The sequence below is a fragment of the Staurois parvus genome, unplaced genomic scaffold, assembly GCF_062004578.1.
Source record: "Staurois parvus isolate SC_StPar_1 unplaced genomic scaffold, SC_StPar_1.0 ptg000468l, whole genome shotgun sequence".
NCBI lineage: Eukaryota > Metazoa > Chordata > Amphibia > Anura > Ranidae > Staurois > Staurois parvus.
This window is the reverse complement of record NW_028318264.1, coordinates 5,337,230-5,359,845: the sequence shown is the minus strand read 5'-3', so window position 1 is coordinate 5,359,845 and position 22,616 is coordinate 5,337,230. Positions and strand designations below refer to the sequence as shown.

The 22,616-nt window shown below is 45.3% G+C and overlaps 1 protein-coding gene across 3 annotated transcripts in view; it reads right to left on the bottom strand.

Annotated features, from left to right (window-relative positions):
• EPB41L4B (erythrocyte membrane protein band 4.1 like 4B) overlaps positions 1 to 22,412 on the bottom strand; it is a 566,800-nt gene extending 544,388 nt beyond the window's left edge. For 2 of the 3 annotated variants that reach the window (XM_089689066.1, XM_089689067.1), the window contains exon 1: positions 21,731 to 22,412. In XM_089689066.1, coding sequence (XP_089545192.1) covers positions 21,731 to 22,030 — 300 coding nt within the window. In that variant the 5' untranslated portion in view covers positions 22,031 to 22,412. The remainder of the gene's footprint in view (positions 1 to 21,730) is intronic. The other variant, XM_089689068.1, reaches the window with a different exon arrangement.
• Between the last annotated feature and the right edge of the window lie 204 nt (positions 22,413 to 22,616).

Sequence of the window (22,616 nt, the reverse complement as noted above, 5' to 3'; positions counted from 1 at the left end):
AAAACGCAACTTTTTTCATTAAAAAAAAAATGCCTGACCCTTTAAAAAAAAAAAAAAGTGTGAAAACGGAGATGTGAACATGTCCCATAGGAAATCATGTTAAATGGATTTTACTGTGTTTCTGGAAAACACTTAGATGTGAACCTAGGGTTAGTGTTCGCATTTTCAGTGGAGGTAAACGCTGGTTAAAGACTCCCATGAGAATAGGAAAAATGCATCTGTAAAAGAACATGTCTTACCAATATACAAGGGATACTTGAACAGAGAACAGGGTAGAGAGGCTTCCATACAGAGAGAATACATTCTCTGCAGAGGGTTTCCTTGCCAACCAGCAGCAGATCTGAGCTTTAAAATCAAAAGCAACCATCCGCCACTATCATGGCCATAAACACTGCAAGAATAACCCATTACATGTGCAAACTGTCATCCTGTGGGGTAATAAAACATACAGCTGTGCACCGGTGCATTTACACATTTTACTACAAAAAAAAAAACTCTCCTTTAAGTGCTATAACAGTTATGAAACAAAAGGCAAAATAATGACACTTCTGCCCAATATAAAACTTGTGAATAGGTTTCAATGCTACATTTCAATACGAATTTTAAAATATGAGAACAACCTTAAAGTGGTTGTAAAGGCTGAAGGCGTTTTACCTTCATGCATTCAATGCATGAAGGTAAAAAAAAAAACCTGTGTGCAGAATCCCCACCAGCCCCCTTAATACTTACCTGAGCCTCATCGCGATCCAGTGATGTGAATGGCAGCCTTGGCTGTTTCGGGACGGGTATCGGGGGGAAGAGAGAGAGCGCGAGGCGGGGGGGGGAGGGGAGAGAGAGAGCGCGAGGCGGGGGGGGAGGGGAGAGAGAGAGCGCGAGGCGGGGGGGGAGGGGAGAGAGAGAGAGCGCGAGGCGGGGGGGAGGGGAGAGAGAGAGAGCGCGAGGCGGGGGGGGAGGGGAGAGAGAGAGAGCGCGAGGCGGGGGGGGAGGGGAGAGAGAGAGAGCGCGAGGCGGGGGGGGAGGGGAGAGAGAGAGAGCGCGGGGCGGGGGGGGAGGGGAGAGAGAGAGAGCGCGAGGCGGGGGGGGAGGGGAGAGAGAGAGAGCGCGAGGCGGGGGGGAGGGGAGAGAGAGAGAGCGCGAGGCGGGGGGGAGGGGAGAGAGAGAGAGCGCGAGGCAGGGGGGGGAGGGGAGAGAGAGAGAGCGCGAGGCAGGGGGGGAGGGGAGAGAGAGCGCGAGGCGGGGGGGAGGAGAGAGAGAGCGCGAGGCGGGGGAGGGAGAGAGAGAGCGCGAGGCGGGGGGGGAGGAGAGAGAGAGCGCGAGGCGGGGGGGGGAGGAGAGAGAGAGCGCGAGGCGGGGGGGGAGGAGAGAGAGAGCGCGAGGCGGGGGGGGAGGAGAGAGAGAGCGCGAGGCGGGGGGGGAGGAGAGAGAGAGCGCGAGGCGGGGGGGAGGAGAGAGAGAGCGCGAGGCGGGGGGGGAGGAGAGAGAGAGCGCGAGGCGGGGGGGAGGAGAGAGAGAGCGCGAGGCGGGGGGGAGGAGAGAGAGAGCGCGAGGCGGGGGGGGAGGAGAGAGAGAGCGCGAGGCGGGGGGGGAGGAGAGAGCGCGAGGCGGGGGGGGAGGAGAGAGAGAGCGAGGCGGGGGGAGGAGAGAGAGAGCGAGGCGGGGGGAGGAGAGAGAGAGCGAGGCGGGGGGAGGAGAGAGAGAGCGAGGCGGGGGGAGGAGAGAGAGAGCGAGGCGGGGGGAGGAGAGAGAGCGAGGCGGGGGGAGGAGAGAGAGAGCGAGGCGGGGGGAGGAGAGAGAGAGCGAGGCGGGGGGGGGAGAGAGAGAGCGAGGCGGGGGGAGGAGAGAGAGCGAGGCCACAGTTCTGTGTGTAAATGGACAGAATGCAATGATTTACATATACATCATAAACTTTTTTTTTTTTGGGGAATAAAACACCACATCAAATATTTAAAAATGAGAAAACGTGCTGACGTAAGGAAAAAAGGCAATTGTGAAATTCATGGTGGTAACAGGTCTCAAACAAACAAAAGAAAAGATAACTGGGACAGGGCAACAAAAAGCTGGCAAAGTAAGTGGTACTAACAAGGAAGAGCTGGAAGAACATTTTGGACCCAATTAGGTCAATTAGCAACAGGTCAGTAACATGATTGGGTATATAAAAAATGCATCATGGAGAGTAATGCAGGCCATAGATGGGTCGAAAATCAACTGATTTTTTGGCTGAAAAAAAAAAAAAAAAAAAAAAAAAAAGGCTGATTTTCACACCGTTAATTGGTTAATTGGTTGGCCGTTGTTCTGGATTTTGTCAGTTTTTTTGATCGGTAAAGTTGGGGGAAAAAAAAAAAAAAATTGGCAGATTTTCACGGCAATGATGGGCAAATCCTTTTACCGATTTAAAAAAAAAAAAAAAAAAAAAAAAAAAAAAAAAAAAAAAAGGGGGAGGAGGAGGGGGAGAGGGAGGAGAAGAATTCCAGTCCGCTATTATATTTGACATTAAAAAGTATTGTGGTTGCAACAATGTATCGATTTGTATCCGAAAAAACCATCTGTATCCGAAATGGATACAAAATCGATACAATGTTGCAACCGCAATACTTTTTAATGTCAAATATAATAGACAGGAAGAAAATCGGCCGATTTTTTTTTTACTGTTGGTGGTAACGTCAGCTTATTGCAAGACCGATTTTTAATTTTTTTGTTAAAAAAACGTCCGGTTTTCTTCCTGTCTTTGGCCTGCATTAGTCTTGGTTCACACTGAATGCGGATTTGAAATTGCGCTACTTCACTTGGGGAAGAATAAAAAATAAAAATCGGTACCACCCAGAGGCGTACTAGTTTGAACGGTTCCATAGGCACAAATAGGGTACGACTTGTCATGCAATTTGGAGCTGTCAAATAACATGAAACCAGGGCTTTGAGAATGTTCCTCAACATGAAAATTCCAACAATCTGGAGAAGTGTCTGAACAGGGGACAAGGCCTAAATGTAAACAAAATTGGATGCCAGTGATATTCAGGCCCTCAGACGGCACTGCATTAAAAACTGGCATGATTCTGTGATGGACATCACTGTGCTATAAAAATAGTGGGTCAGTAAGTGAACCAAAAGCCCAATGACAGAATAACCGACTAATAACAGAAAGTCTAACAATTACCTATATACACACAATGGGAAAACGCCAAAAAGCAAGGGGGTGCAGCGAGCAGATGGGATGGCAGAAAAAAAAAACTTGGATCAGAGATCTAGAACAAGGGCAGCAGGAAAGCATGGCACAGGATGCAGGGCAGGAAAAAAAGATCAGATCTATGCAGGGTGGGGAAAAAAAAATTTTATTAAAATAAATTTGATCAAAATGTTTTTGTTTTTCCTATCTAAAGATAGTTTTCTATTTAAGATACATTAATAATTTACTTTATGCAGCATGAAATGCACTGCATTGATGCATTCACACAATTTCACAGTAACCATTTTTTTACCATACTGTCACTAGTATCATCATATGACTGGTGTGGTGGTGATCACGAATACTGACTGGTAAAAGGGAGAAAAAAGGGAAAAAAAAAAACCAAAAAAACACACTACTGCGTTTTTTTTTTTTCATGTTTTCATCAGGGGGTGATCAGGGATTATATTTCTCTTTTTTCCCCCCACACTATTACTGCTTACAACAGTGATGATCACTTTTATAAGCAAAATTAACGGTCATAAATGGCTTTTATTCATGACAGCTTACTATTGTGATGCGGTGACTGGCTTTTCTTTTTTGTTGTTTGACATGAGTTGCCCTTCATATTTAGGTGTTCTTGCATAGCAAGGAACACATTGTTATCTCACAAGTATATTCTTATTATGGCCAAATTTGCCACGCTAACTCCTCCCACAGTTTTTACACTACAAAGACAAGTAATATATCAAAACGTGCGGATTTTTCCCGATCGGATTGCTATTACTTTGTAGAACGTTTCGCCGAATCGTTCAAGAAATATCGCGGTTTTTGTGGCGAAATTTTCCCATAGGAATGTATTGAGCAGCAGAGCACAGCTAGAGTGTGCAAAGGAAAAATCAGAAAAATCAGAACATGATTTGTAAACTGCCATCACTCTGTCATTTTCAAGCCCACCTACACATATCTTATATCAAAACGTTCAGCTAACCCTGCTGTCACTAAAAATGTTCATGGCTAGGACATACTCCTGATAGTTTTCATAATATGACCATTTGTTTGAAACTCACCCCTCCCATTGACTTTCATTGAAACTTCACTCACAGCCACCTGAAATGTTAAGGGACATTTTTAAACTGCGACTGTGCCTTTATTTTTACTATTGCAGAGACATACTATACATCAAAATTTAGGTCTGTTTCTTTTGATTGTCACAATATAAACCTTTTCACGGTAGCATTTATACTTTTAAAACTACAAGCGTTTGAAGATGGCAATCGCCAGTGAACTTGGCAAGTTTGAGCAGAGTGTTTAGAGCAGAGCTTGTCACACACCTGTGACTGACTGAGGTAACAGGTGCAACCAAAGGTCAAGAAGCGCACCAACCTTGTGCATTACCTCAGTAACGAAAATTTATTAAATGAAGGAAAGGTACTCACAAACAGCGAATAAAAATAGGCATGTAAGTCCACCCAGGGACTTCAAAGGTAAGAGGCCAGCGCGAATCCCATCATGGGTATAGGTACTCAGTCCAGCTGACGCGTTTCGAAGGTCATGCCTTCTTCCTCAGAGCTGCTATTTTTATTCGCTGTTTGTGAGTACCTTTCCTTCATTTAATAAATTTTCGTTACTGAGGTAATGCACAAGGTTGGTGCGCTTCTTGTTGTTTTACTTCGCAGTTTGTTCGGGCTTCCCCAGCCTTGGTTTGGAGCTGCACGACCTTGGATACTCCGGTGGTTGCTTCTCTGGAGGTTTAATTCCATCTATTCGCCACCGGCCTGGGTCCCGGAGCGCAGGAGAAATCTTTTCCGGTTTATTGCAACCAAAGGTCACTCAGGGGGCAGCTGAGTCACATTAGAGTGAGAAAGCTACAGTGTGAAAGGCAAAATCAGAACATGATTTGTAAACTGCCATCACTCTGTCATTTTCAAGCCCACCTACACATATCTTATATCAAAACGTTCAGCTAACCCTGCTGTCACTAAAAATGTTCACGAATGCCAGTAGTGTACTGCGCTCCAATATATTCTACCTTATGTGATATAATGAATTCATAAGTGTACCACCGATAATCAAATAATTACATCAATTAATTATACTTAAATATATGATTTGTGTAAATATATAAAATAAATTAATTTATCAATGTGAAAAAACAAAAACTATGAATGAAAAATATAAATAAAAAATAAAAAATATTTGCAGTGGGAATGACAGTTCCTTCTGTATAAATGAGATGGTGTTATTATTCAGTCTGGATAAAAATAAAAATAAAATAAAAATAAAAATTAAAATGAAAATGAAAATGAAAATGAAAAATAAAATAAAAATAAAAATAAAATTAAATTTAAAAAAAAAATAAAAATAAACATAAACATAAACAGAAAAAATAAAAATAAAATTAAAATTAAAAATAAATAATTGATATCCCGGATAAGACACTATGTTTCTTTTCCCTTCTCTGTATGTTCCATATATGGAGGACTAAGCCAAGCAGCCAGTGGAGAAAGTCTCACTGAGAAGGCTGTGCTGAGTAGAGAGGAGAGAGGAGAGAGGAGAGAGAGGTTCACGCAGTGGACACAGACTCATCACACTATCCAGACTGAATAATAACACCATCTCATTTATACAGAAGGAACTGTCATTCCCACTGCAAATATTTTTTATTTTTTATTTATATTTTTCATTCATAGTTTTTGTTTTTTCACATTGATAAATTAATTTATTTTATATATTTACACAAATCATATATTTAAGTATAATTAATTGATGTAATTATTTGATTATCGGTGGTACACTTATGAATTCATTATATCACATAAGGTAGAATATATTGGAGCGCGGTACACTACTGGCATTTATGATTAATATTTATACACCTAGAGAGGGTGCGATTAGTACCTGGCGATCTAATATTTAATTAATACTAATTTTAGCATGCAATTAATTAATTAATTCGTAATTAATTTGTAATATTTTATTATTTATATATTTTTCACATATATTTTTTTATATTTCTTAAGTATGATATCAATTAACAATAGAGTTTATATATAGAAAGAAAACTCCTAGTGGCTCACAAGTAACTATCCAACTTTTTATAAAAATGTTCACGGCTAGGACATACTCCTGATAGTTTTCACAATATGACCATTTGTTTGCACCTCACCCCTCCCATTGACTTTCATTGAAACGCCACTCTAGACACCAGAAATTTTAAGGGACTTTTTGTAAACTGCGACTGTGCCTTCATTTTTTATCTTTCAGAGACATACTATACATCATAATTTAGCTCCGTTTCTTGTGATTCTTGCAATACCAAGCTCTTCGCAGTAGCATTTATACTTTTAAAACTACAAGCGTTTGAAGATGGCAATCGCCAGTGAATTTGGCAAGTTTGAGCAGTGTGTTTAGAACAGAGCTTGTCACACACCTGTGACTGACTGAGTCACAGGTGCACCAAAGGTCACTCAGGGGGCAGCTGAGTCACATTAGAGTGAGAAGTGAGAAAGCTACAGTGTGGAAGGCAAAATCAGAACATGATTTGTAAACTGCCATCACTCTGTCATTTTCAAGCCCACCTACACATATCTTATATCAAAACGTTCAGCTAACCCTGCTGTCACTAAATATGTTCACGGCTAGGACATACTCCTGATAGTTTTCACAATATGACCATTTGTTTGCACCTCACCCCTCCCATTGACTTTCATTGAAACTCCACTCTAGATACCTGAAATTTTAAGGGATGTTTTTACACTGCGACTGTGCCTTCATTTTTTTTTTTTAAGAGACATACTATACATCAAAAGTTAGCCCTGCTTCTTGTGATTATCACAATATAAGGCTCTTTGCTGTAGCATTTATACTTTTAAAACTACAAGTGTTTGAAGATGGCAATCGCCAGTGAATTGGCAAGTTTAAACACTGCTTAGAACAGACATGCTGACATTCCTAAGTGAGTGGCTACAGCAACCAAACATGACTCACACGCAGCTGAGTCACACAGGCTAACTGTGAACTCCAAAATACAAGCTGAAATCCATTTCTCCCTCTGTCAGGCTTGCTATGTGCACTGCTTACATTTCATCAATCATTTGGTAAAGGTTGCGGCAAGAACACTTTACACAATTTCCCCAGAAATTGTAGATTTTCTAGTCATATATATTCCTATTATTCTAGCCAAATTTACCACCCTAACTCCTCCCACAGTTTTTACACCACATAGACAGTAATATACCGAAACGTGCGGATTGTTCCCGATTGGTGTGCTATTACTTTGTGGAAAGTTTCGCCGAATGGTTCACGAAATATCTGCGTTTTTGTGGTGAAATTGGTCCCATAGGAATGAATGGCGGAATGTTTAAAACTAGAGTGGGAGCTGACAAAAGCTAGAGTGTGAGCTGAAAAATCAGGACATGATTTCTAAACTGCCATCACTCCTTCATTTTCAAGCCCACCTACACAAATCTTATATAAAAAATGTTCAGCTATCCCTGCTGCCACTACAAATGTCCACGGCTAAGCCATAGTCCTGATCATTTTCACAATATGACCATTTGTTTGCAACTCATGCCGCCCATTGACATTCATTGAAACTCCACTCTAGCCACCTCAAATTTGAAGGGCAATTTCTAAACTGCGACTGTGCCTTCATTTTTAATATTTCAGAGACATACTATGCATCAAAATGTAGGTCTGGGTCTTGTGATTCTCACAATGTAAAGCTCTTCACTGTAGGATTTATACTTTTTAAACTAAAACCGTTTGAAGATGGCAACTGCCCGTGAAGTGAGCAAGTTGGAGCAGTTTGTTTTTAATCACTCTTCTCTGCCCTGTAGAGTGAGTTGCCATAGGAACCCAGGTGTGTGAGCAGGCAGCAGTGACAAGCCACTCCACCCAGTTACTCCGCCCACTCCAGTTGTAGACTACTGGTGGAGGCAAGAACACTGCACACAATTTCCCCACAAATTGTAGCTTTTCTAGTTGTTTACACAGGCATGGTAGAAGAGGGGCGCTCATGCATGTATGAGCTATCCTGCCAGGAACAGACAGTGCCAGCTTACAGGCGGGATAGCTCATACAGGTTTGGATTAGTGTCCAATCATGCCTGAACTTCTCCATGATCTTCAGCTACCGTGAATACCGTTCCGTTCTTCTACAATATTGTTATGCACCTCACTGAACTTTACAGGTTGTGATTGTGCTTGCCTAGTATGCAGCTTCCTATCCTTACTTGGCTTATGGGGCCTACAGTATTCTCTTATAAGCGGCAGTAAGCACAAAAACAACATTTTCATTATATCGCAGTTTACCAATTCTTAGATGTAATAGCAGCAATAGCTTTTTTGTTCCCTTTATTTTCACCTTTTGATCTCACCACTTACTTTACCAAGATGCTCAGCAAAAGTGTTGGAGGGTTGAGAAAAAAGCAAAAAGCTGTCTGTTGCTCCTCCTGGACAGAGTGGAGACGCTCAAGTGAGTTACTTGCCTGATCTCCACGTGAAAAGAAAAAGAAAAGCAAAGAAAGAAAACTAATGCAGCCACCTCATTTGGATGGATAAGCTGCGATAGATTACGTTTGTGTTTTTGGAGTTTAATACGCGGTTGATGCTTTTCTGTTTTGCTAGATCTGTTTGAGAAGGGAGAAACATTACCTTTTTTCCTACTAGGAATCTAGTAGGGCTGCTACAATCAAGCTGGCTGAGACCATTTAGTGTCATTGCTTATGTATTACCTCTGCTCAAGCAGCAGGGTGTACCGTAATTTTCTCTTTTGCGCATGCACCCATATGCTGCACTTGTGTTTACAATACCATCGTCATACACAAAAGTACAACAGAACACAGCCATCCGTGTCAATGGCAGGCTATATGCTGCAACTTGGTTGCCTGGGCTCAACTGGCCTGTGTGCAACTACCAGAGAGCCGATAAGAAAAACGAGAAAGAATGACTGAACCTTACAAAACACATGTAAAAATACAGAAAACCACTTCAAAAACACGTGTATGTGTGCGCAACAAAAAGCACAAAGACACGTGAGGAAAACAAAAAAACACAACATGCTGATAATGCTCTTAAAACTGCCCCGGTGGGACTACAGCCTGGGCATTTTTCTGCTTGTTTTCCTATGCCCAACGCAGATTTCCTGTCACATTTTCTAATTGTCCTTGTTCACACTTGTACACTCCAAAAAAAAAAAAAAATAAAAATATATATATATATATATATATATATATATATATATATATATATATATATATATATATATATATTATATATATAAAAGCTTTTTTTCTAGCATAGTCAGGTGTTTTTTGCTTCATAGACTTCAATGAGAAAGCCTGTAAATGTGAGCTATGAGTGTTTACACGCTTAAAGAACTCCTCCTCTCCTCCTGTAGAGCTGTTCTCCTCCCCTTGCCCAGCCAACTTTCTGAAACAAACTCCTGAAGCTTGATACAAGTGCAAAAACACCTGATGAAAAATACACCTTCTTATGCTCTGCTCAGGTGTGAATGTAGGCCGGCACTCCCCATTGCAGTCTACGGGTCCAAAAATGCCTGAATACGCAAAAAAAAATGGTGACTGAGCATGCAAGTGTAAACAGGGACAGTTAGAAAGACAGGGGTTCTGCGTAGTCCAGCGTAGGGAAACAAGAAAAAACAAACGGTGAATGGGGACTTAGTGTTATGACGTATGAGCAATACTGTAGTAACTACTGAATATTTCACAATAGCTTTTTTACTTTTACTAGGAAAAGAACTGAACTGCAGTCAACGAAAAGTCTGCCACAATTGTTTCAGCAATTTCTAGGTCAGTCACAGACTAATTGAATTTTTTTAGTGTTCAACATCAGCTACTTATATTCTTGTAATATAGCTACTTAGCACACAAGTCACTTACAGCTGTATGGGAAAGTATGGCACTCCATTACAACAGCAATTTTCTGGCAATCTACAAATCGCCAAAGACAATGTGAGATCTGTAGCTGCTACAAAGGTGCTAGAGAGACACATGGTCCTTAGGCTGAATCCACATCTATGCATCCTAATGCATGTGCATTTCCACTGAAATCAATGTAAATTCACAAAGCCACACATCAACCCGAGCTGGAATGTTCAAACTACAGTACTTAATCTTTTTGTAATTAGCAAATACTGAACTGTAGTCATTCAAAATTGATGCAGCAATCTGTAGCTTGACCTTTTCGTAGGTAGTTTAAGACAGGCTGGACAATTCCTAGGCGCCAGGTCACCATGGCAACCAGAAACCTTGTCCTGGTGCCCCTTGTCCTGGTGCCCCTTGTCCTGGTGCCCCTTGTCCTGGTGCCTGGATCCCCGCCAGCACACACTGCCCTGTTCTCCCCCACCCCAAGTCCTCGGCCGACTCCTCTCCCCCACCTCAGAGTCCTATGATCTGGGACCCCCAGAGTCTCCCCCATTTCTCCATCTGCACAGCGTCCTGCACTGCCCCACAAAAGACAGCAGCCCCAGAGGACACTGCAGGCCCACCCCCCGCCAGAGCCCATTGAGCAGAGGATGTGGCCTCCCGCACCGACCGCCCCATCCACACCATGGTGCCCGTCAACGCTGCCTTCAACTCCCTACAAGAGGACCGGAGTCACTGGGGCCACCAAGTCCCATCACCTGTGTGACAGTGGACAGCCCTACCTCCAACCACAACAATCAGGCAGACATCTGGAGGAGTCACTGCTAGACATGTGAGAGCTGTCCCATTGCCTCCCTCCTGTGACGCTGCCCCCCCCCCCCGTCCCACTGACCCCACCCCTCCCCCCACCTGGCTCCTAACCTTTTTAGCTGGCTCCTAGATTCAAAGCACATTTGTCAAGCCCTGCTTTAAGAGCAAGTTTAAAATCACTATATTGCCAAACGTATTGGGATGCCTGCCTTTACACACACATGAACTTTAATGGCGTTCCTTTCTTAGCCTGTAGAGCTGTCCACAAGGTTTAGGAGGGTGTCTATGGGAAGGTTGGACCATTCTTCCAGAAGCGCATTAGTGAGGTCAGGCACTGATGTCAGGCAAGAAGGCCTGGGTCATAGTCTCCACTAATTCATCCCAAAGGTGTTCTGTCTGGTTGAGGCCCGAACTCTGTGCAGGCCAGTCACGTTCCTCCACCCCAAACTAGCTCATCCATGTCTATAGGGACTTTGCTTTGTGCAAAGTCATGTTGGAACAGGAAGGGGCCATCCCCAAACTGTTCCCACAAAGTTGGGAGCATGAAATTGTACAAAATGTCTTGGTATGCTGACGCCTTAAGAGTTCCCCTCACTGGAACTAAGGAGCCAAGCCCCACCCCTGAAACACAGCCCCACACTTTGATCCCCCCTACACCAAACTTTACACTTGGCACAATGCAGTCAGGCAAGTACCGTTCTCCTGTACCATTCTCCTGGCAACCGCCAAATCCAGACATGTCCATCGTCACTCCAGAGAACACGTATCCACTGCTTGGATGCAGCTGCTTGGCTATGGAAACCCATTCCATGAAGCTCTCCACGCACTGTTGTGCTAATCTGAAGGCCACATGACATTTGGAGGTCTTTAGCTATTGACTCTGTAAACAGTTGGCGACTTCTGTGTATTGTAATCTTCAGCATGCGCTGACCCCGCTCTGTCATTTTATGCGTTTGTTATTCCCAGTTGCTTCCACTTTGCTATAATACCACTAACCGTTGGAATATTTAGTAGCAAGGAATTCTCATGGATGGACTTATTGCACAGGTAGCAACCTATCACGTTACCACGCTTGAATTCACTGAGCTCCTGAGAGCGACCCATTCTTTCACAAATGTTTGTAGAAACAGTCTGCATGCCTAGGTGCTTGATTTTATACACCTGTGGCCATGGAGGTGATTGGAACACCTAAATCCAATGATTTGGAGAGGTGTCCCAATACGTTTGGCAAAATAGTGTATATGCAGATTGGATGCAATTGGAACCACATCCAATCTGCATGACATGTGACATAACATTGCTTCCTATGGTGTCTGTTCACATACAGTTGCAAGAAAAAGTATGTGAACCCCTTGGGATTACGTGGAGTTTTGCATGAATTGGGCATAAAATGTGCTCTGAATGTCATCTAAGTCACAACAATAGAAGAACACAGTCTGCAGAACATAATACTACACAAACATTAGATGTTGCCATGGTTTAATTGCACATAACATGTAAACATTCACAGTGCAGGGAGGAAAAAGTATGTGAGGCCCTAGCTTAATGACTTCTCCCAGAGCTATTTGGAGCCAGGAGTCAGCCAACCTTGACTCCAATCAGTGTGATGATATTGGATGTGTTACTGACAGCTGTCCTGCCCTTAAAAAACACACACCTGTTTTGGGTTTACTGGTTTCAAGAAGCACTGTCTGATGTGAACCATGCCTCGCAGAAAAGAGCTCTCAGAAGACCTACAATCAAGAATTGTTGACTTGCATGAAGCTGGAAAGGGTTACAAAAGTATCTCCAAAAGCCTTGATGTTCATGTGAGCACGGTAAGACAGACTGTCTACAAATGGAGAAAGTTTAGCACTGTTGCTACTCTCCCTAGGCATGGTCGTCCTGTAAAAATGACTGCAAGAGCACAGCGCAGAATGCTGCATGAGGTAAAGAAGAATCCCAGAGTGTCAGCTAAAGACCTACAGAAATCTCTGGCACATGCTAACATTTTTGTTGACACATCTACAATAAGGAAAACATTAAACAAGAATGGAGTACATGGGAGGACACCACGGAGGAAGCCATTGCTGTCCAAAAAGAATATTGCAGCACGTTTGAAGTTTGCAAAAGAGCACCTGGATGTTCCACAGCACTACTGGCAAAATATACTGTGGACAGATGAAACCAAGATTGAGTTGTTTGGGAAGAACACACAACACTATGTGTGGAGAAAAAAAGGCACAGCACACCAACATCAAAACCTCATCCCCACTGTAAAACATGGCAGGGGGAGCATCATGGTTTGGGGCTGCTTTGCTGCCTCAGGGCCTGGACGGATTGTTGTCATTGATGGGAAAAGGAATTCCAAAGTTTATCAAGACATTTTGCAGGAAAACATACGACCATCTGTCCGCCAACTGAAGCTCCGCAGAGGATGGGTGATGCAACAGGACAATGACCCAAAGCATACAAGTAATTCAACAAAACAATGGCTGCAACAGCACAGAATACGCCTTCTGGAGTGGCCCAGTCAGAGTCCTGACCTCAACCCGATTGAAATGCTGTGGCATGACCTTAAGAGAGCGATTCACACCAGACATCCCAAGAATATTGCTACACTGAAACAGTTTTGTAAAGAGGAGTGGTCCAAAACTACTCCAGATCGTTGGCAGGTCTGATCTGCAACTACAGGAAACGTTTGGTTGAGGTTATTGCTGCCAAAGGAGGGTCAACCAGTTATTAAGTCCAAAGGTTCACATACTTTTTCCTCCCTGCACTGTGAATGTTTACATGTTATGTGCAATTAAACCATGGCAACATCTAATGTTTGTGTAGTATTATGTTCAGCAGACTGTGTTCTTCTATTGTTGTGACTTAGATGACGTTCAGAGCACATTTTATGCCCAATTCATGCAAGACTCCACGTAATCCCAAGGGGTTCACAAACTTTTTCTTGCAACTGTACAACCAGTGAACTGGCAGTGCAGACTGGAAAAAAAAAAAAAAAAGTCTGATTTGCTTTCTGAGCAGTGCAGTCCGGTTCAGATGCAGATTACAAGCTCACTGACTTCTTACGGAAACCACTTCTGAAGCACACGTCATGAGTTTGTGAACACAATTTCAGGCTGTTTTTCTCTCCTGATCCTGATCTAAACCTGACTTGAACAACTACTTTGCAAATCAGCTGTGAAAACTCACCGCACATGTGTGAATCCACACTCAGAATTACCAGCAGTGATAACTGCTTAAAGTCTAACCCCAGTTTTTCTCTCACTTCAAATAGTTCATCTGGGCCAAGTTGGCCCAAACAATTTCCTTTACCAATATATACGGCTGCTGTTCACGTAGAATAAACGGTTTCTTCAGCTACGCACAGTACTGTATTCCGGCAGCAGTACAGGGGCTTCCCATCGGTTACTGGAACAAAATCTATTCAATTCACAGGAAGACTTGCATTTAATCAATAAACATAAAGCTTCCTCCGAGTGGTTGAGGTGGGGGGGGGGGGGGGGCAGGCAGGCAGATGACATCACGATCCCCAACTCAGCCAGAGGAAGCCGTGTATTCATTGTTAAAGTGGTTCTAAAGCCTCAAAGGTTGTTTTTCTACCTTAATGCATTCTAGTCCTGAAAATTTACCCACATTTTTTGTGAGTTGTAAAAATGTGCGGTTTCCCTCAATTTACCAAAGTTGGTCAGGTCAAAAGGTGGATCTCCACCTCTTTCAGCTAAGAGGTAATACATACTGGATGCTCACCAAACCGAATAAACCCACAACGGTAAGATCAGTCTGTATATGCAGTACAGCATGCTTGGTATACTCACTGTGAAACCTAAAGGGTTAATCCTCCGCATTGTGTAAAAAGGCTGTTTGATCCTGTCTTCTCTGATCCCCCTCGCCCCCCCCCCAATCCATCTGCTGATAGTACAGTTTTCTGCTCTAGGCCAACTACTGCTCTCCTGCTTTGTCAGCCTCTAACATGTGCCTCCAGTGGAGAATATAAAAAGGCCGATCACCGAGTAGGTATAATCCACCATCCCTACCAATAACCCATCCTAATCAATGACTGCGGCTGTAGTGAGGACGTGGCTGTAAAAAGAGAAGCACAAAGATGCATAAAAAAATGGTGGGAACAAGGTAAAAAGTATTTTTATGATGAACAGCGCTTTAGCAAGTAAATATCATCCAGTTAGGGTTTAAATGGAGCTGAATATTTAACTTTGCAAGTCTGCATGTCCTGATATCTCAATATACAGCAACAGCATTTTAAAAAAAATAAATACATAAAAATAGGTGTTGTGTCCCATAACGGGTTAATCAATAATGGCAGCAAACATGTAAAAGTAAAAGCTGGCAGAGCTGCTGCATGCAAGCACACGTCATGTTAAAGCCCATCCACAGCCTGCTAGGCTTAGGAGCCCCTTCACACTTGAGGATTCTAAACACATTCACTCCACTTTAAATATTCCATCAACACAATAAAAGATACACCTGCTTTTTTTTCCCAGCACACTGCAAGTTTTCTTTAATACATGCGCTGGAAGACATCAGACACAGAAAGTGTTCAGGGCCCCGAATACATCACATATCCCTTTCTTTTTGAAAGAGTACCTAACAACAGCAACAGCCTTGTTTGCATGCTGCCCCAGTTTGCCTATACATGCAGTCTGAATGACAACAGTTGCTATAAAAACAAACACATACAAATCTGGTCTCCAAAGAGGTGGAACACTCCACAAGTCAATATAGGCATTAACTATCCAAAATTCTTTGGGAATCAATCAGCAAATGTTGAAACAAAACTGTAAACTTACAGGACTGACATGAACAACAGGATATCTGTAGAAGGCAAAATGAAACCATGCAAGAGCTCTTTGTAGAGACATTGAGACTTTTCCAAATACAAATATACATTTCTTGGTGAAATACGCTAAAGGAAATCCTACAACTCTGCTGAGCGTGGTTGATGGCAAACAATCACATGCTGGCCTCGAATATCGGTCAAATACTCTAGTGACAGGAATCACCCAACTGAATGTGCAGATGCATCCAGACACCTCTGCCAGAAAAAACAAAGTGTAAGAGCTGTAAGAATGGCACCATTGTTATGGCAGTGTAGAAGAGGCACTGATGACTACTGGGAAACCTACCACCACAGCCAGCAAGTTAATTCAATGCATCGGTTCTCTACCATTCATGATTTGGAGTATTACAACAATGTAAAAACCCTTGCAGATTCTCCTAGGGGATCCAGATTGGCCTTTGTGACGGGAGTGACTTTGGGGGGTGGGGGGACCCCTGTCTCAGCTCCCCATATCCCTATTATGTGTAAGTCACCCTGTGCCTCTTAGGGGTACAGGGTGGAATGTCCTGATATTGTGTAGACATATATAAGTTGATCATCGTTTATTGCCATGTGGTGCGTTCTATTGTGTGTCTTGCTTGGGAGCAAACTATTATGGGATGTATGTGTCTATGTGTATTGGCTTGGTGGGGGGGGGGTGTTTCCGGCAGCCCTTCCCCTGATGGTGTTGTCTGCTGATGTGTCTCTGGTTGCTAGATTTGGTTTGCCCCACCCTGTGTCCATATGCAGGAAGGTGGGTTGTTCCCTTGAATGTGTATATATCTTGTATCCGTGTTAAAATAAAGCAGTCTATCTCCTGGAATCCTTCAAGTCTGGTGCTGTCTCCTCTTGTATGGTCAGCGGTGGTGTCCGTGGATCTGTGTTCAGACAGGGAAGCAGGAGTCTAATGGAAATACCCTAGTGCAGTCCGGGTCCGGTTCCATTACAGCCTTATTCAGATCTGTACCATGGTTAGGAAATAAAAGCGCTAGCTCCATCCTGGACTGAAGCTCAAGTAACAGGCATTCCTATGGGAGAGATACACCCAGCATCATAGCCGCCACCCCCTCACTTAGATTTTCACTGCAAAATACAGTATATTAGGTAAAATGGAGGCTCAAATTGCTCACTTGGGACAATTCCATCCCTTCCCCTCTGACAGGACCTGTTCCTCTTGCTGCATCCACAACCCCCTAGAGAACAATCTGGAGAGAGGAGAGGACACAGCGATAAACAAACCCAGGAAGAAGGTTGCTGCTGACGCTTGTTCTCACTGGCTGCAGGTAACTTTGGTGGAGACAACCCCGACACGGAGAGTGCAGAGGGACAGGGATGACCGGCACTTCCAGGCCACGCCACAAAATACATCAGCATCTCAGTTTGCAGCAGGCAGCCAGCTCACAGGGATGCTTGCTCAGATACGCTGTAAATGTTCCCTCCGAGTACCTATCTTCACACCACCTGCTGCAACCCCTGCCACTGCTATAGAAATCTGCTGTAAATGTTCCCTCCGAGTACCTATCTTCACACCACCTGCTGCAACCCCTGCCACTGCTATAGAAATCTGCTGTAAATGTTCCCCCCCAAGTACCTATCTTCACACCACCTGCTGCAACCCCTGCCACTGCTATAGAAATCTGCTGTAAATGTTCCCCCCCAAGTACCTATCTTCACACCACCTGCTGCAACCCCTGCCACTGCTATAGAAATCTGCTGTAAATGTTCCCTCCGAGTACCTATCTTCACACCACCTGCTGCAACCCCTGCCACTGCTATAGAAATCTGTGGCGTTGCCTGGAAGTCTCCTAATGACTACTAGTAGCATCAGACTGGATCAGAGACAGCCTTCTACTATGCCTTGTTACTATAGTTCCATAGGGATAGATCTGCTCGCTGATCGACAACACTGACAGATACATAGCTAATGGAAGTTCTGGTGTTATACCACCAATAGACTGTCCCCCTGCTTTGGTGAATGGCCTCAGTCATCTCAGCTGCCAGAGACAATGCTGTCAATCACACCTAATTAACTCTGTGTCTCCTTGTGAGGGGGGGAGGGACTTTCGATCCATGCTGTCCAACCACCACAGACCGGATCGGAAAAGGACCAGATACTACATGTACTTGGTCTCCTGGGGATTCAACAAGCTTTTTTACTTTGCTTCAATACTTCTTTAAGCTCTAATACATTGCTTGCTGTGGATCAAGCAACCACCCTTTAGGAAGGAGATTGTCAGTCACTGAGGAATGTAATCAACTCTGCCATAATGAAAAGTCTTGTAAGACAGAAAATATCCACAGTTAAGTGCCGTATGACTTTAATGTGTTCTGACAATCGCAGATTTACGAAAATAGGAGGTTTTTATCTCCATCTGTTCCACAGCAGGAGTAACCTCCCAATGACATTGCAGAAAACTACTACCTATCTACCCACAGTTATTACTGTAATCATGCCTGTTCTGTACCCTTCTTCTTTATCACATATTCAGTTCTCATTATCACAACTCCCTTACAGCATTTACCTGTTAAATCGGCTAAACCGAGTTGTGAATGGCCAGCATATGAGCATGGAAGCCCACATCTACCACTGAAATAAAAGAGCCACTATGATGGGAACAGTGGGGTTGCTTTACTAAAGGCATCAAGACTGTTGACTTAACAAAATTTGAAAAAAAAAAAAAAAAAATATATATATATATATATATATATATATATATATATATATATTTTTTTTTTTTTTTTTTTTTTTTTTTTTTTAAACACACACTATTTTTCCCTCCCCCCTCATGATTGGGCATTTCAGTTGTATACAGGTTCACCTTATTTACTATCGCATTTTAAAGTTGACCTTTATTTTTTTAGTAAATCAACACCACCTATGGGCTTTACAACAGCGTTCCACTTGGCTGATTTTTCTGCTTACTGACAAATAGTCAATGCTGACACTCCTCTGCCCGCCAAAAGCGCCTGTAACCTGCAACTGATGTCCAAAGTGCGTTGTGTGTTCAGATACGGGTCAATGAGCATTTGTACCCATGTTCTAGAGACACAGTATATCTCGCAGTAAAACACAAGTTCAGAATTTACACCTGGCAGTGTTTAGGGCAGAAAGTGTCAATGCAACCCTGTACACTGATGAAGATGCCTTGACCCCAACAAAACATTGGGAACATGCAAGCATGAGCTCAAACCACATCCTTTAAGGGTTTATGGTGACATGGGTTTTCAAACACTGCATTTTCTGTTTCAATGCAAATTACATGAGTTTGAATGGCAAACACGAAATGCTGATTTGGACCTGCTTTGTCTTCAGTGTAAGCACACCTCAATGGGACATGCTGTGTTCCCCAAAAAAAAAAAAAAAAAAAAAACACCCCACAAAAAAAAAAAAAAAAACACAAAGACTGCAACCAGGTCTAATGCAGCCTCTGAAGTGCCATGTGGACTATTTATGGCCAATAGGATTTGGTAAACCTGTTCCAAAAACACGTTGGCAGCCCTTATTTTCCTTTGACAGGAGCCTCTAAGCAATAAGCCAACATACATCATTCAGCAAAAACACTGCAAATCCATTTCAAAACCAGCATTTTATCAACAAAAGATGAGAATTATGTTCTATTCTAGCAGCTTCCAGCATTCCACCTGTTGCTAAACTGCTTGTCAGTGATAGTTAGCCTACTGAATGATGCATTGCAGAGCAAAATGGACAGTTTAGCTCATCAAGAAGCTGCTGAAAAATTGCAAAGATGGAAAAGAAAAACAGAACATTTTCATGAGTAGCTGAATGTTTTCCAACATATACACACATACCCAACGCATGCATCTCTTCTACCATTTATAACCTAGCAGCAGATCACGGCTGCCCAGAGTGCCTGGCGACTGACTACACCATGGTGGAATACAGCTTAAAAATGATAAACAAATACCCAACTATTTCATAAACTCTGTAAGTGACAACAGTAGAATCCAGAACAATGAGGAATGATCCGACACAAAGGTGCTTCTGCAGATACTGGAAAATGATTCTCGATTACACATCTGCAGAAGTTTCACTGCAATCTACAGGATGACCCCCGCAGTGTCCCGACACCTGTATCATCTACAGGATGACCCCCGCAGTGTCCCGACACCTGTACCATCTACAGGATGACCCCCGCAGTGTCCCGACACCTGTATCATCTACAGGATGACCCCCGCAGTGTCCCGACACCTGTATCATCTACAGGATGACCCCCGCAGTGTCCCGACACCTCTGCCATCTGCAGGATGACCACCGCAGTGTCCCGACACCTGTATCATCTACAGGATGACCCCCGCAGTGTCCCGACACCTGTACCATCTACAGGATGACCCCCGCAGTGTCCCGACACCTGTATCATCTACAGGATGACCCCCGCAGTGTCCCGACACCTGTACCATCTACAGGATGACCCCCGCAGTGTCCCGACACCTGTATCATCTACAGGATGACCCCCGCAGTGTCCCGACACCTGTATCATCTACAGGATGACCCCCGCAGTGTCCCGACACCTGTATCATCTACAGGATGACCCCCGCAGTGTCCCGACACCTGTATCATCTACAGGATGACCCCCGCAGTGTCCCGACACCTGTACCATCTACAGGATGACCCCCGCAGTGTCCCGACACCTGTACCATCTACAGGATGACCACCGCAGTGTCCCGACACCTGTATCATCTACAGGATGACCACCGCAGTGTCCCGACACCTGTATCATCTACAGGATGACCACCGCAGTGTCCCGACACCTCTGCCATCTACAGGATGACCACCGCAGTGTCCCGACACCTCTGCCATCTGCAGGATGACCCCCAACACTGTCCTGTCACCTCTGGGATAACCCCGCAGTGTCCTGTCACCTCTGGGATGACCCCGCAGTGTCCTGTCACCTCTGGGATGACCCCGCAGTGTCCTGTCACCTCTGGGATGACCCCGCAGTGTCCTGTCACCTCTGGGATGACCCCGCAGTGTCCTGTCACCTCTCATCTATGGGATGACCCCCCCCCCAGTGTGCTGTCAGTTCTGGTATGACCCCCACAGTGTCTTGTCACCTCTGTCATGTATAGGATGACCCCCACAGTATTCTGTCACCTCTGAGATGGACCCCCACACTGTCCTGTCACCTCTGGGATGACCCCCCCCCACACACTCTCCTGTCACCTCTGGGATGACCCCCCCCCCCACACACACTCTCCTGTCACCTCTGGGATGACCGCCACACTCTCCTGTCACCTCTGGGGTGACCCCCCCATACACTCTCCTGTCACCTCTGGGGTGACCCCCCCACACACTCCTGTCACCTCTGGGGTGACCCCCCCACACACTCCTGTCACCTCTGGGGTGACCCCCACACTCTCCTGTCACCTCTGGGGTGACCCCCACACTCTCCTGTCACCTCTGGGGTGACCCCCACACTCTCCTGTCACCTCTGTCATTTATGGGATGACCCCCACACTGTCCTGTCACCTCTGGGGTGACCCCCACACTCTCCTGTCACCTCTGGGGTGACCCCCACACTCTCCTGTCACCTCTGTCATTTATGGGATGACCCCCACACTGTCCTGTCACCTCTGGGGTGACCCCCACACTCTCCTGTCACCTCTGGGGTGACCCCCCCACACTCTCCTGTCACCTCTGGGGTGACCCCCCCACACTCTCCTGTCACCTCTGGGGTGACCCCCCCACACTCTCCTGTCACCTCTGTCATTTATGGGATGACCCCCACACTGTCCTGTCACCTCTGGGGTGACCCCCCACACTCTCCTGTCACCTCTGGGATGACCCCCCACACTCTCCTGTCACCTCTGGGATGACCCCCCACACTCTCCTGTCACCTCTGGGATGACCCCCACACTCTCCTGTCACCTCTGTCATTTATGGGATGACCCCCACAGTGTCCTATCTTGTGTGTGGCAAGCTTTGCACATTCCTTGCTGCCAGTCTCCCTGCACTCGTTCCTGCCCTGATCCTGAGCTCCGTGCAGGTCTCCATCTCTCTGTAGGTTGAGGAGGATCGCAGCCTTACCTGCAGGTCCACACTGACATCGGTCCCGTCCAGCAGTGTCACTTTACAGGTCAGCACCGACTTGGTGTCCCCGGCGGCGGGGATGTGCACGGTGGCACCTCCGCTGACCACAGAGGGGGACAGATAGGCGGGGTGTGAGAAGAACCCCCCAGGAGGAGAAGTGGCCGGACCGGCTGCCCTCATGCCCACGGCTCCGCCATCCCTCTCATCCCGGCCAGCACGAGTCCCTCCTGCCCCTCTCCCAGCGTGCCGCTGCATCGACCGCCGGCCAAAGGTCCTCCGCAGGAACCGCAGCATCATCGCTCCGTCCCTCCTCCCCCGAACCTCCTCTTCCTGGGTGAGAGCGCTGTGGGCACCCCTCAGCCCCGCACCATGGACGGCTCGGCTCTCACACGGGGAATGTCCCGGCACAGGTGTGTCCTTCCAGGAAACTTTCCTCCTCAGCAGCCGCTCTAGTCCCGGGCGGCACACATCCCTTCTTCCTCAGGACAGGGCTGGGTACAGACTGCCATCCCAACCCGCCATCCTTCTCCTGACCACCGGCTACCTGAGCTACGGGACCCCCCTCAGGAAATGGCCGTCCTGCTCCGCCCTCACCCCCGGCTCCTCTCACTTCGGGCTTCGTCTCCTCTCCCGGTGAAGTGGAATGACACAGAGCCGGGTTTGTTTGGTTTCCCCCCTCCCTCAGTCCTCCTCCTTCCCTCTCTTCTTGTACCGTGTCTCCTCCTCCTCCTCCCTCCACACTAGTTTGGCTCCTCTCCCAGTCTCTGTATTGACGAGGCGGCAGCAGCAGGTGTTTTAACCCGTTCTCCTCCACTTCCTGCTCGGCGCTGAGGGAAAGGTAAGGCTCGGGGAGGGGGTCACGTGCTCCGCCCTGAGACCTGTG